Source organism: Crinia signifera, chromosome 6 (assembly GCF_055691185.1).
Source record: "Crinia signifera chromosome 6, ASM5569118v1, whole genome shotgun sequence".
In the NCBI taxonomy this organism is placed as follows: Eukaryota; Metazoa; Chordata; class Amphibia; order Anura; family Myobatrachidae; genus Crinia; species Crinia signifera.
The window spans coordinates 154,182,232-154,196,072 of NC_139222.1; the positions used below are offsets into that span (position 1 = coordinate 154,182,232).

General features: G+C 42.7%; 1 protein-coding gene across 1 annotated transcript in view; it reads left to right on the plus strand.

Annotated features, from left to right (window-relative positions):
* LOC146007113 (agouti-signaling protein-like) overlaps positions 1 to 13,586 on the plus strand; it is a 30,454-nt gene extending 16,868 nt beyond the window's left edge. Inside the window, exon 3 of the mRNA XM_083145493.1 lies at positions 13,416 to 13,586. Within this exon, the coding sequence (XP_083001619.1) occupies positions 13,416 to 13,586 (171 nt within the window). The remainder of the gene's footprint in view (positions 1 to 13,415) is intronic.
* Positions 13,587 to 13,841: the final 255 nt, after the last annotated feature.

Consider the following 13,841-nt stretch of genomic DNA (forward strand, 5'->3'; position numbering starts at 1 on the left):
GATGACTGGTGAGTACATTGATTTATTCTCTAATGTGTTGGGGATTTTTTCCTGTGTTGATGTATGATTTGTTTGCAGATATATATATATATATATATATGATATTTGAATTTATTCACATGTTTCAACATTTCAAGGAGCAGGCACCCAGGCAGGCAGGCAGGCAGGCAGGCAGGCAGGGCTGGTGTATAATGCTGGTCTCAGGATACCTGCAAGTATGTGTATGTGTCTTTTACACATAAATGTACGCATACACATAGATGCATAGAGTAAGTAATGCTAACTACAGCTATGCGTTGCTAAGCTATAGCACGCGTTGCTTGGCGGAGCGAGGCGTCATTGGATTTGCTAAGTGCATACACACTGTGTTTTATATATATATCAGATTTGTTCATTGCCATACATCAGCACTACTGTTTTGAAGGCATGCGAATTTGTCACCATTTGTGTTGGCGCAGAGACGCTGTTCATGTAAAGATGAACAATAAAGTTATTAACACAAATAACTGTGATCAACCAATGCCACCACCTGATTGGTTGATAGATGCCATTGTTAACATGGCGGAGACACGAAGGGCAGACCCCTTTACACATGCGGAGCTGAGGGTTCTGGTCTCCGTCATGGAGACAAGGCTGGGCCGTGCGGGGCCCTTTATCACTAACCGCCATAAGCGGAGGGCCTATGCTGCGGCAGGGCGCCGTATTTACGCCCGCACTCGGGTGCGGAGGTCCCTCGGGCAGCTCGAGAGGCGGTGGTCGGACCTCCGCAGGCGCCAGCCCCAGCTCTTGCAGCAAATCAGGGGCGAAATTGCTGATTGTGAGTATTTTAGCTATGAAATTTCGCACTTACAACATAGCATATATAAACAATAACATGTGTCTCATGATAAGTGGGTGTCCATGGGTTTAAAAGTCCATAGACTGTTATGTGTGCTTCTTCCTGGTTAACATGCAGTCATGTGGCTTTTATATGTAATGACATAGCATTGAGGATTCTGATGCATACAATGTGCCAGATCTAATATGTGTTACACATTGATAAATGCCAGGGTTGTAATGTTTGAACAAATTACTAACAATCACATAATAATTTAAATGTCACATTTTTGAGTCCATTAACAGTAAGGAGCTACTTGCCTGCATCGTTTGCCATCATTATCACCCTTCCATGTATGTCTTGTTATGGATTAATACATGTGCCCCAATGACCCGACATTGACCATGATTTTTTTTTCTACCACACAGCACGAGCCCGAGCCCGACAGGCCCGTGAAGAGGCCGAGGCAGACCTGGCCCAGGAGGAGGCCCAAGACCCTGAGGAGGAGGTGGCGGCAAGGGTGGAGGAGGAGGAGGAAGTGGAGGAGGAGGAAATGTTGGAGGAGATGGTGGAGGAGGTGGTGGAGGAGGAGGAGGTGCCTGAGGAGGTGGTGGTGGAGGAGGTGGAAGAGGAGTTGGTGGCAGAGGAGGAGGTGTTGGTGGCGGAGGAGGAGGTGGAGGAGGAGGTGGTGGTGGTGGAGGAGGAGGTGGAGGAGGAGGAGGTGGAGGAGGAGGAGGAGGTGGAGGAGGAGGTGCTTGTGGCGGAGGAGGTGGACGTGGTCATGGTGGCAGAGGAGCTGGCGGAGGAGGGGGCTGAGGAGGCCACGGTTGCCCCAGAGGATTCCAATTCCGAGGGGGAGGAGGCGTGCCAAGCCCCGGAGTCCCAGCAGATCGGTATGTTTACATAATGCATCATTCATGAAGTAGTTGTACTGGTATTTGTTATGTAGCACTGGTGATTAAAAATTTTGTTCCAATACTATTCATATAGACCCCAAAGTGGGTAGCTACAGATACAGGTACGGGTTAGATGGGGTGTCCAAGGCATCCCTTTCATCCAGGACACCTCTGAATTACACAGGTTTGTGGGATGGGTTGGAGCTCCATTTTGAATGCCACATAACCGTTGTAGTTAAACAGGATCCTGGAGTAAAGGGATGAGTGGATCATTTGTGGATTAAATTCACCTGCTGCAATCGTAGATTATGACCCATCAAATAGTGGAATCTATATTGTTGGTGAATGTTATTTATAAACTCTAGGATGTATGCTATAAATGGAGTATGGCCCGGCCTACCTTGGAATGGAGTCAGAAGTTGCCAGTGTCCCAGGAGCCTCCTCTACCTAAACACCCCCTGTAGTTCAGATTGTTTTTTTGCCGTCACAGAATTGTAGGTTGGTTTAGACAGAATTATGATTTTGAGGATGTGTACTGTGCATTCCTGACATTTGCATAACTCCCATGCCACGAACCATCACTGAACTTAGACTGAGCAGATTGTGACAAGTTCTTATTGACGGAGGCCATGACATGCTTGTCATTGGTTAGTCATGGGTGGGTTGTGACTGAGAAGAAACACTATGACTGTTATGTCTTCTGCAGAGTAAAGGGTAGAGGCAAAAAAAGACAGTATGTAGTAAATAAGTTTGCATGTATGTATTATGTATGTGTCATATCTATTTATCTATGTGTGTCTCTATCTCTCTACATAGATAGATATATATATATATATATATATATATATATACACACACATGTCACCTAGCATTTGTGCAATTTATGTCGCAGTATGTGAAATGTATGCATGAATAACATGACTAATTTTTGCCCCTTTGACATGCCCACAGATGACACCACACCGGCAGATGAGGGAGTGCGTGGGGCCCTCCTGCGGGCGGAGCACCACTTGAGGCTCCTGCTAGCCGACCTGCAGGACCTCAGAGATCTGCTGATTTAATTTATTATTTGATATTTTTTTATTTATATGTTCATTGTGTTTTCTAATAAATTGTTTATGCAAGTTCACAGTTGTTGGTTTTCTTTGCACATTAAACAGTATATGTGTAGATTGTTTATAATCTTTTACACAGGGTGTAATACAAACCATTGCACTTAAATTGCTGTAAGGGTTAATGTGTGCAATGCATGTGTTAGGCATGCTTGTAAGGATATATTGGCATTTAATTGATTCCAATTCCAAATAAGCAGTTTTTTATGAGGATAGGTAATTGAATAAGTGGGTCATGTGATGTCTTGCAGAAGATACTTAATAGTGGGTTGTTTGGCGTAAATACTCCGCTTACGTGCGGTAGCACCGCTTGGCTCCCGTTCGGATGCGGTATTCCCGAGCATACTCTGTAATACTCTGTAATACCGTGCATAATCGGAGTGTTTCTCCCGCACACGCATGGTTTGTATGTCGTCCGTAAACACGCCCTGTTCTTAAAGAGTGAGTCCGTCCGAATGCGGAGGACACGTGGGCGTTTCTACGGACGATGGCCGCATGCGGCAAAACACCGTAGCGTGCGGACCGCTCCGTAAGAATGCGGGAATATCCGCACCGATCAGAATAAGGGCCTTAATGTGAATATGATTGTTCTACTGTGTGGCATAATTTGATTTGGGCATACTATTGTGAGACCTTTATCACATTATAAAGTATGGGAGGAAGGGCACACGTTTGTAGTCTTTTTTTTCAGACCCACCAGGGGCAGACTGGTCACTAAACAGCGGGCTTTGGATTTCCTGCTTTGTACCTCTTTGGCTGCTGACACTTGAGATTTTTTGTCCCTTCCTATGTCCTCTGTAATGCAATATTGGCTCATTATGCTGTCAACTGCTCTCCACGAGGTTCCTGACCTCCCCTTGTCCATTGTTGCTGCAAATCCATTTGAATGGAGGGTGAAATAGTACCTTGTGTTAGTAAATTCATATTATGGTTAATAACTTTCCAAACTGGAAAGTGCCACTGTCATCCACAAAATTAAATAACACATTTCTGAACATAATGGGGGAAATTTACTAAGATGGGAATTAGACTTCACATGTGATGTTGCTATGGGCAACCAATAAAAATCTATTTCTTATTTATTTAGCACCCTCTAGAAGATAGTAGACAGGATCTGATTGGTTGCCCATAGCAACATCACATGTGAAGTCTAATTCACATCTTAGTAAAGTTCCCCCAATATTTCATTCAAGTTATGTACTGAGTAGTGAGATACTTTCACCAGTAAATGAAACATCTCACGTAACCAGCAGTCCTTGCTATCCATAGCCCAACAGACTACAGAAATGGATGTCAGACAAATGTTAAAGGGATGGGTCTAGCATATTTATGAGGAGGAAAGCCTCAGAGAGTCTTTGTTACCTCTATTCACCCTCTGTGGACTCCTCCTTATACAGCATCACTGGATTATCCTGCACTTTCATGACACTCCTCTGTGTTAATTCTCTGGCTGGGCCCTACCATCACTTTTTGTCCATCTTCCTTAAGCTGAGTTCATGCAGATGCAGTGGTGGAGACATGAAGGGCCTCACCTTTCCCTAATGGTGGTTGCTCCTCACTGTGCAGCAGAAGCTAAATCTGCTCCTCCTTCATGTTTCTGCATGCACCATGGCTGTAAAGTAAGGAAGGTGATGGAGGAAAGGTGAGGCCAGAGCTTGAGGGTAGGAGCAGAATGATAGAGGGGAGGATTGGACCAGAATAACAGCATGATGGATGAGATATAGGCCTTGAGTGTGAGTGAAGGAGCAGAGTGATGGAGGAGGTGATAGGATCTGATGGAAGAGAGAATGGAACTGAGTGTGAGGGAAGGAGGATGATAAGGAGGTGATATGGTTAGGGTGTGAGGGAATAGTATGATCAGTAACTTTGTCAACCATCAGACAAATCCAACTGCAGCCTAAGGTGCCAGAGCTAGGGGAATAGCCTAATCAAACATGGACAACTCTGAGATGTACTCCCAGTACTGTCAGCATTGTGACACTGTGGCATTGGCAGATTCCCCTGTAGAGGATCTGGATGGTCCTGGACTATAAAGAAGATGCAGAGTGCATAGAATGGAGTTCAAAGAAATAATAATAATAATAATGGATATTCCACTGGTTTCAAAATCTGTTGTATTGGGTATGTGGGAGTGAAGGGCGTTATCTGGGTGTGGGGCTGTACAGTTCATTGTATTGACTTTTTTCCCATGTAAACTTTGCTTTTTGTCCTTTTGGGGAAGATCTCTAGACATTGTCGAACCTTTCAACCAAACCCATGCCATTCTTGCCTCAGCATATTGAATCGCCATTCTGTGTCACCTCCGCAAAATAACTAGATCCTTAATATTATTTAGACAATCAGTGGCTTTAAAACCGGGGAGTGAAACTATGCTTTTATCTCTGAGGGCAATATCTCAGCTTGGTGTCCCCTCTCCTGCCTCCCTTTTTAACACATTATTATATGCATCAGAATAATTATTACCTTATATGCCATCACATTGTCCATTATTTTGATACCATCTATACAAAACAAATTTTCACTTTGGCTAACGGAGGGATACAAATGTTCCATCTATGTAAACAAAACACTGGATTTCCTACAACAATACTTTACTGTTATTTACATGACAGTGGCTGGAGCACCATTTATAATGCACACCATCTTATCATTAAAGCTTTATCACTCATTGATAAATGAGCCCGTAAGACTGAGGGGCAGATTTATTAAGCTTGGAGAAGAGATAAACTGGAGATAAAGCGGAGAAAAGGTAAAAGGAGATAAAGCACCAGCCAATCAGCTGTGTTTGAAAAAGACAGTTGGGAGTTGATTGGCTGGTGCTTTATCTCCTTTTACCTTTTCTCCGCTTTATCTCCAGTTTATCTCTTCTCCAAGCTTAATAAATCTGCCCAAGAATTCCTTAGCCTCATCTATCGATGTAAATATTATAGTCACAGCTGACAACTATAGTAATTCTCTGTTTAAGGGCTTATATATTTTAACTCTCAGACACTGTAATAGCACACATGTTCCGATCCGCCTCCAGTGGATCGGTGTATATCTACTATAATATATTTTGTTTGCAGTTTGTATGTTTTCCCTGGATCAGTACTCCAGGTTTTGCTGATCCAGCTCCCTGCTTCTTGGGTGTAGCTGCATGCAAGGTTATATAGTTAGGTTCTCAGTATGCAGACACTGCCGGTTATAGTTCTTAGTGCAGTTCTGTTTGTCAGGGTTCCTGCTCCAGAGTGTTCCCGGTCCCAGGACCTTGTATGCAGCGTCCTGTGTGCCAGCTTTGTTTGTGCCTCAGTCAGCATGTTTCTGGTCCCTGGTTGCCTCAGTCCTCAGTACAGAGGCAGGCTGGGCCTGGGGGGCAGGGTGCCAGGTGCCCCCCTGGCCGCCTTATCATATAGTGCCACGGCTGCCCTGGTGGTCCATTGTATTATCAAGCTGCGGCTGCAGGCCGAGTATCCGACTGTCGGCGGTCATGGCAGCCATCAATACAGTGGCCCGGTCCAGGGGACAGGGTGGTATCTGCTCCCCACAACCCTCCCTTCCCAGGCCAGCGCCTCCCAAGTCCCGACTGTCAGAGGGAGACAGGCAGTCAGGGCCTCCCGAGTCCCGACCGTCGGAAGGAGGGAGGCAGACAATGATCCTGCTCCCATTGGCTGTTCAGCATTTAAGGGATATGGAGAAGCAGGGGTCAACAAAATATGTGTCTGCCTCCAGAGTAGGCTACAAAAAGATGGCCGCTGTAGACCAATGACCAGGTTTCCTTTCCATGGAATGGAAGGGTGGAAAAAGGGGAGGGCTTATTGGGGGCTTGCTGTCAAAGGAATCATGATGAAGAGAGACCCATGGACTGGAAGAGAGGGCAGAGGTGAGCAGGGTCTCCTAATATATATAATATATATTTATCTATATCTCCAATGCACTCAGACGCCAATCAACAATTTCTTCCATCCATATGTACAGTATTAGAAGTCCATAGAAAACAGGGCATTCACCGATTTCAAGCAGTTGTAATTGTAGTGTTTCTTTATTAAAATGACATAGTGCTCATGGCTATTTTCTGAGCACTATGTCACTTTAATAAAAAAAAACACTACAATTACAACTACTTGAAATTGATGAATGCCCTGATTTCTATGGATTTCTATATATAATATTGTTGTTGTGTATATGAATTATGTGTGTCACTGTCATTAACTCTGTGGGCTGGCGGGAGGGAGGGTATGTTTGGTTCTGTACAATTTGTGTGGACTAAGGGGATTATTAAAAAAAAATGTTGCCCACAAAAGGTATCTAGACCTCCGATTTTGTATATCTGTGAGCTTGTGTTCTTCCAAATACCTGGGGTATACAATTAAGAAAAAATTGGTTGCATGATTTTTTACAGGAAAAATCCTGCAGGAGGGGATATTTTTTAAATTAGCCTGCAGCCTGCTGATGGTTGTCTATGCTGTGTGCAGACGCAAGGGGATAGTGTAGTGCATGAGGGGAGCGGGAGCAGATTAGCAGCGGTAGTGTGTGTGGGGAGCTGGCGCAGAGTTAGCCATAGTATAGTGTGTGTGTGTGGAGGGAGCAGGTGCTGTGTTAATGGTAGTGTAGTGTGTGTGGGTGCAGGGGTAGGGAGTGAGTGCAGGGTTAGTGGTAGTGTACAGTGTGTGGGGAGCGGGCGCAGGGTTAGTGGTAGTATAGTGTGTGTGTGGGGGGGGCAGGGGCTGTGGTAGTGTAGTGGTTGTGGGGAACAGTTGCACGGGTAGTGAGTGTGGGGACTGAGTGCAGGGTTAGCAGCAGTGTAGTGTGTGTGTTTGGGGAGCGGGTTTAGGGTTCTATAGTCCATACACACAGAGCAATGTAGGTGCATTTTCTTAGCGATCTAGTGAGTTCGCTTAGAAAATGCTCTGAAATCGCCTCGTGTGTAGGTCCCATTAGAAATAGTACCTGTTCTGTGTCTGGTCCATGGACAAAGTTGCAGGTGAGTATTTTAGGACTAATTAAGTGAATTGGTTGCAGAGCAAGTGCTGACAATTTTTTCTTAAAATATAAATTTTAGGTTCACAAAAAAACCATGAATATCGAAGATTTTGGTAAACTCCCACCTAATTGAATATGCCTCAAATGTGTGTGTGTGTATATATATATATATATATATATATATATATATACCGTATTTGCCGGCATATAAAACGACTTGGCGTATACTGTAAGACGACCCCCAACATTTCCACTCAAAATATAGAGTTTGTTATATACTCACCATATAAGACTACCCCCTTTTCCACACACCTTCCACACTCCATGTCACTAGCAGCTGTCTGGTCTGCCCTTGAATCCATATTATGGATACCTGTAGTACCAGTATTAACCCCTTGAGTGATGGGTTTTGCTGGGGCAGGACAAACCTATCAGGGCAGGTTTGTCCTGCCCCAGCAAAACCCACCACATAAAGTTGTAAGCCCCCCTCACCTGCAGCTTCCCTGCAGTGCTGCCGCTGTCCCCCCTGCCTAAGCCACCTGGGAGACCCCCCCCCTTCTTATGCATACCTCGATACTCCAAATCTCTTATAAGAGACATGTCAGTGCTGCCGCTGTCCTCTCTGCCTAACCGCCTGTCACATTCAGCAGTGACGTTGGCTGCAGGTTCGGGTATTTTTGGCGCGTCTCGGGGGGACTCGGGAGCGCTCAGGCACCCAAGTCCTCCCGAGCCGCCGCGAACATCCCCCAGCCTGCCGCTGATGTCACTGCTGAATGTAACAGGCGGTTAGGCAGGGAGGACAGTGGCAGCACTGACATGTCTCTTATAAGAGATTTGGAGTATCAAGGTATGCATAAGAAGGGGGGGGGCGAGGAGAGTGTATGAAATGTATAAAAGTGTAACCCTTGGGGCAGCTATATGTATGCCTACGAAGTGCACCCGGCGTATAAGACGACCCCCCACTTGGAGGCATATTTTTCAGGGGGAAAATGTTGTCTTATACACCGGCAAATACAGTATATATATGTGTATATGTATGTTTGAAAGCCACTCCTAACATTAGATTCATGTTCATTTTTGCATTCCCTTTCCCTGTGAAAAGCTGGGCCACTTGCTTGTGCCTGTCCCCCAGGCTGAAAGTTGCCAGCCAGCCTCTGCCTCATTACTTGCTTCGTCCAGCCTGCAGTGTCAGTTTACACTTCAGTTTAGATTTCAGTTTCAACACACCCCACCCAAATGTAACTCTCTCTGCATGTTACATCTGCCCCACCTGCAGTGCACATGGTTTTGTCCATTTTGAGAACAAATTTGTTCTCAGATCTGAATAAGGGCCTGTATGTATATTAGAAACCAGCAAGGAGTTATGCAACCAAATCATAAACCATAAATGTAGGCCAAGTGCTCAACTAGATCAAAGCTGTCATAGAAATCTGAAACGTCTTTATCTCATGTACATGAGCTCTCTCAAGTAGGTTTCTTCTTTTCAACGTCTTCCACTTTTTTCCCTGTAATCAAAAGGGCAATCTAATTATCTAGGCCTGGCTTCCATGAATTATGTCACTAAATGCAATCACTATAACAGTATGAAAACATATGAAGCGCAGACAGCTTTGATCTAGCTTAATATCAGAATGCCTTGAGCCAAATGAGAGTGATATGTGGCACATATGGAATGGTATTGCCATTGCCGTTAAACCATAGTGGATGCTCTTCACTTCCTCTGATGCATCCAAACAAACGAGTTCTGTTTTTTACTGTTTAGATTCAACTGGTGTCCAATTCGTATTAGGACTTTAATCATTTATTTCCCCCTGCTTCAAGAGTTTATATGTAACATCTGGTATACCAGTGTGCTTTTAATAGTTTCTCAAATTTCATCTTGAGCATCAAACTGGTATAGTCATATTGGTCAACTAGACCTGACAATAGTAAATTGTGCTTGTGGATTGAGAGACGGATAGAATATGGCAAACCTTTTATTTTTTTATTAATTAATATAAATCAACTGATCCTACTGTAGTGTTATATTCTACACTGTTTTGTGTAGGAGAAGGGTGATTAGTGAATTAGCCTAAAACATCAAGGGCTGTTACAAATTATTATCTAAAGATGTATAACCAGCTACAAAGTTGCTCTGAGATTTAAAACACATTAATGATTCCCTTCGTAACTTCCATGGCCAATCCACTGTACACACCTTTAATAGATCATATTCTAAAACATATTCAGACACAAATCATATATAAAAACATAATGGCATTCAATAGTATACAAAAACCATCTCTATTGCTAAAAATTCATATAGTGTTTGTATGCATATTGTATGCCATTATGATTTTATATATGAATTTTGTGTGCATATATTTGAAGAAATGATCTACTTAGGGGAGTATGCAATGTTCCGCCACAACGGGGGAAATAGCAGCAGGTCCCTAATCAATGCTGTCTTAACCGTCAGCATTTGAGAGAGATCACGGCAGAACAAGCCCGACTTAGAAGCTGTCGAGTCCGTCCTGTCGATTAAACCCGTGGATTGTCGCGATCCCGGACGCAGATCGACAATCCTCGGCCGTTTACACGGACACTCCCACTTTTCACCAATCGGCAGTTGGGACATTGATTTCCGCCTGCCAATTTGCTGTTGAGCAAAACGTAAACGGGCCTGGATCACAGCTGTCGGGAGGGATCGACAGCCGGGATTGCATACCCCCATAAATGTGTTATTCCTTCTATTAAGCCACAAAATTTGTTTAAATTTGTCACATATTATACTTTAGGAGTCTAATTAGAGCACTGGGAAGATAAGGATAAGGTAAAATGACTTCAATGCATGGTACGGACATATATAGTGAATATTGACAGTTCGTTCAGTATAATCTACCAGATTATGCACTGTATACACCATTACCTTGGAATACAGAATAACGTTTTATGTATATATATATATATATATATATATATATATATATATATATGCCATAGCCTTGTCTACCACTGCTATGCAGATGACACACAGCTGTACTTGTCCTTTGCTCTGGGCACTGAAAACCCAGTAGCAACCCTAAATTGCTGAGCTCCAGGAATAGATGAGTGCCAGTTGCCTGATAAAACAGAGGTCCTTATGATTGGACCTCAACATCAAAGGACAAGACTGCAGCACAGCCACCCAACTGGACTGACACTTGGGGGGTACAGAATTACAAAACTCTGATCATGTGCGGAATCTTGGCGTGGTACTAGATGGTGGATTGACACTTAAACATCAGATATCAGCCACAATCAAATCCTCATTCTTTCATCTGAGGAACATAGCCAGAATCAAATACTTAATCCCATCTGAAGATTTGCCAAAAGTCATACATGCATTTGTATCATCTCATTTGGATTACTGCAATGCCCTTTACCTTGGTCTACCAGCAAAAGAACTGCACCGATTACAGCTGGTACAAAACACAGCTGCCAGGCTGTTAACTAACCAGCCCCGTTCTAGCCACATTACTCCCATTACTCCCTTCACTGGCTGCCAATAAAATGGCTAATCATTTTCAATATCAATTTACTGAGTTTCAAAGCCCTACATGACCAAGGCCCAAGGTAACTGAAGCAGCTTCTGATTCCATACTGTCCCACCACATTATGTGGTCTGTAGATGAAGGACTTTTAGCAGTACCTAGGATCTACTGTAATTCATCTGGGGGTCAAGCTTTTAGCCATTCAGCTCCGACTTAATCGAACTCACTTCCCCACACAGTTCGAGAGATCCCCACTCTAGAATGCTTCAAAAACAGACTCAAGACTTTCCTATTTACTCAAGCGTTTCCTTCAGTCCGTTAAGTATTGTTTATAAAAAGCTTTTCTGTACTTCATTGTTGTTGTACTGTATTACAATCATTCTATCTGTTAAGCGCCTTGAGTCCTATTGGAGAAAGAGTGCTATATAAATAAAATTATTATTATTATTATTAATGTATAGATAGATAGATAGATAGATAGATAGACAGACAGATACAGAAGTACCAACACACTCGCCATTCCTACGAATGGGTTGCAAACAGCACCCACACTTGGTTGGAGTGCTTAAATGCATTGATCAATTCATGAACTAAAACCCCATTATTTATTTCATTGACTATTTGAAAGTTAAGGTGAGTTAGTTTGTTGTAGTGAGTGCTGGGCCCCCTGTATTTGTGTGTGTGTATATATATATATATATATATATATAGTATACACTAAACATCAGCACTCACCTTTCCTAGTTTTGGGGTGCCCTATGGCTTGTGACCACATTGTTTAAACAGAAATTGTAGGGGGCTCTGCACTCACTAAATTTACTGATATTAATAAATAGTGGAGATTTAGTTCATGAATTGATGCATTTAAGCCTGCAGCTCCCTTCAAGGGACCCCACTTTTCTGCAGGTCCTAACACTATTTCTTAAAATGGCTACAATACACATAGCTATCACATTAATGTTTGATTCCAGGCATGCTATCTGGTCTAAAGCTCACAGCAGACTATGCTTTTATAGGTGAGCAATTACCAACACACCTGTCACTAATCATCTAGGGAAATGGTCAACATAAGCTATGCACTATAGGTTAAAACAGGGTGCATGAGAGAATGTGACCACAATAAGACTAATTTAAAAAATTAATCTAATAAACAATATATACACTAAACATCGGCACTCACCTTTCCTTGTTTTGGGGTGCCCTATGGCTTGTGACCACATTGTTCAAACAGACATTGTAGGAGCTCTGCACACACTAACTGAACTGATAATAAATAGTGGAGATTTAGTTCGTAAATTGATCAATGCATTTAATGTGACCACATTGTTTAAATAGAAACAATATATTGGAGATATATATAAATATATATATCCTACAATTTCTGTTTAAACAATGCATACACCAACCAGTTTCTTAAACTCAGTGAGATCTACATTAAATCCTGTAAAGGAAAAATACATGAGGTCTTGAAGCCAGTGGCCTATCTATAGAGGGTGCAGGGGTCGGGGATCTAATTGCTATGAGGCACAAATGCATGGGAACCCAAGGACGAGAAGGTAATTTATTTTGAAGGTGAGGTCTCTCTAATCCCATCTCTTCCTCTCCTCATCCCTTTTTCTCTCTCTCCCTGATGTTCCTTTCTCTTTCTCATTCCATTTTTTCCAGGAAACACTCTCTCTATCTCTCCCAGACTCTCCTCTTGCTCTCTTTCTTGCTTTTCTCTCTTTCTCTATTTCCCAAAACACTTTGCCTCTCACTCTCCTGCCTCCTAAGGGGCTTTGTACAGCTGGGGGTCGGCCCTATCAAGAGTTTGATATATGGGCCACAAACTTCGAGTTACCCCCTTGTTGGTAGCTGATATACTGAGGAGGTCTGCCTCTGATCATACCTATTAACAAGCCACAACATTCATTTATATTCAATTCATAGAAATAGCACTGTTTATAGTATCAATTTTTAGTTTTAGCCTTAGCTAAAAGAGTGATTAGTGTTAGTGTCTAGTAGTAGTGAGTACAGTATTTACTATGCATCAGTTTTGACTATAACTTTAAATCTAGATATTACAAACTGCTTAATTTGGTTATGTGGAAATTATTCATTAATCTCCCATGTATTTCAGAAAAAGGTTATCCCTAAAAAGAAGGCACGAACGCCCCCACCTCCAAATTGTGTACCTCTTAAATCCAGCTGTAAGCCTCCAGCACCACCTTGCTGTGAACCCTGTGCATTCTGCCGCTGTCACATCTTCCAGACTGTCTGCTACTACAGGATGGGCTACCCACACTGCTGAAGCGCAGCTTACCAGAGCCGTTCATTCGAAGAAATAATAGCAGAAAAAATGAAGGAATGAATAATAACTCAGCTGCAGTAACTGAACTCAAATGTAAACAGTAACAACTACATAGAAATATGATACATCGTATACAATATATTTTTCTATCTATAAGATTTTTGTTAGATCTATTGTTTTATATTTTTCTAAATATTTACCAGCAAAACATAAAAAGGTATCGCTTTTTGAAATGGCATAATCATCAATAAGCAC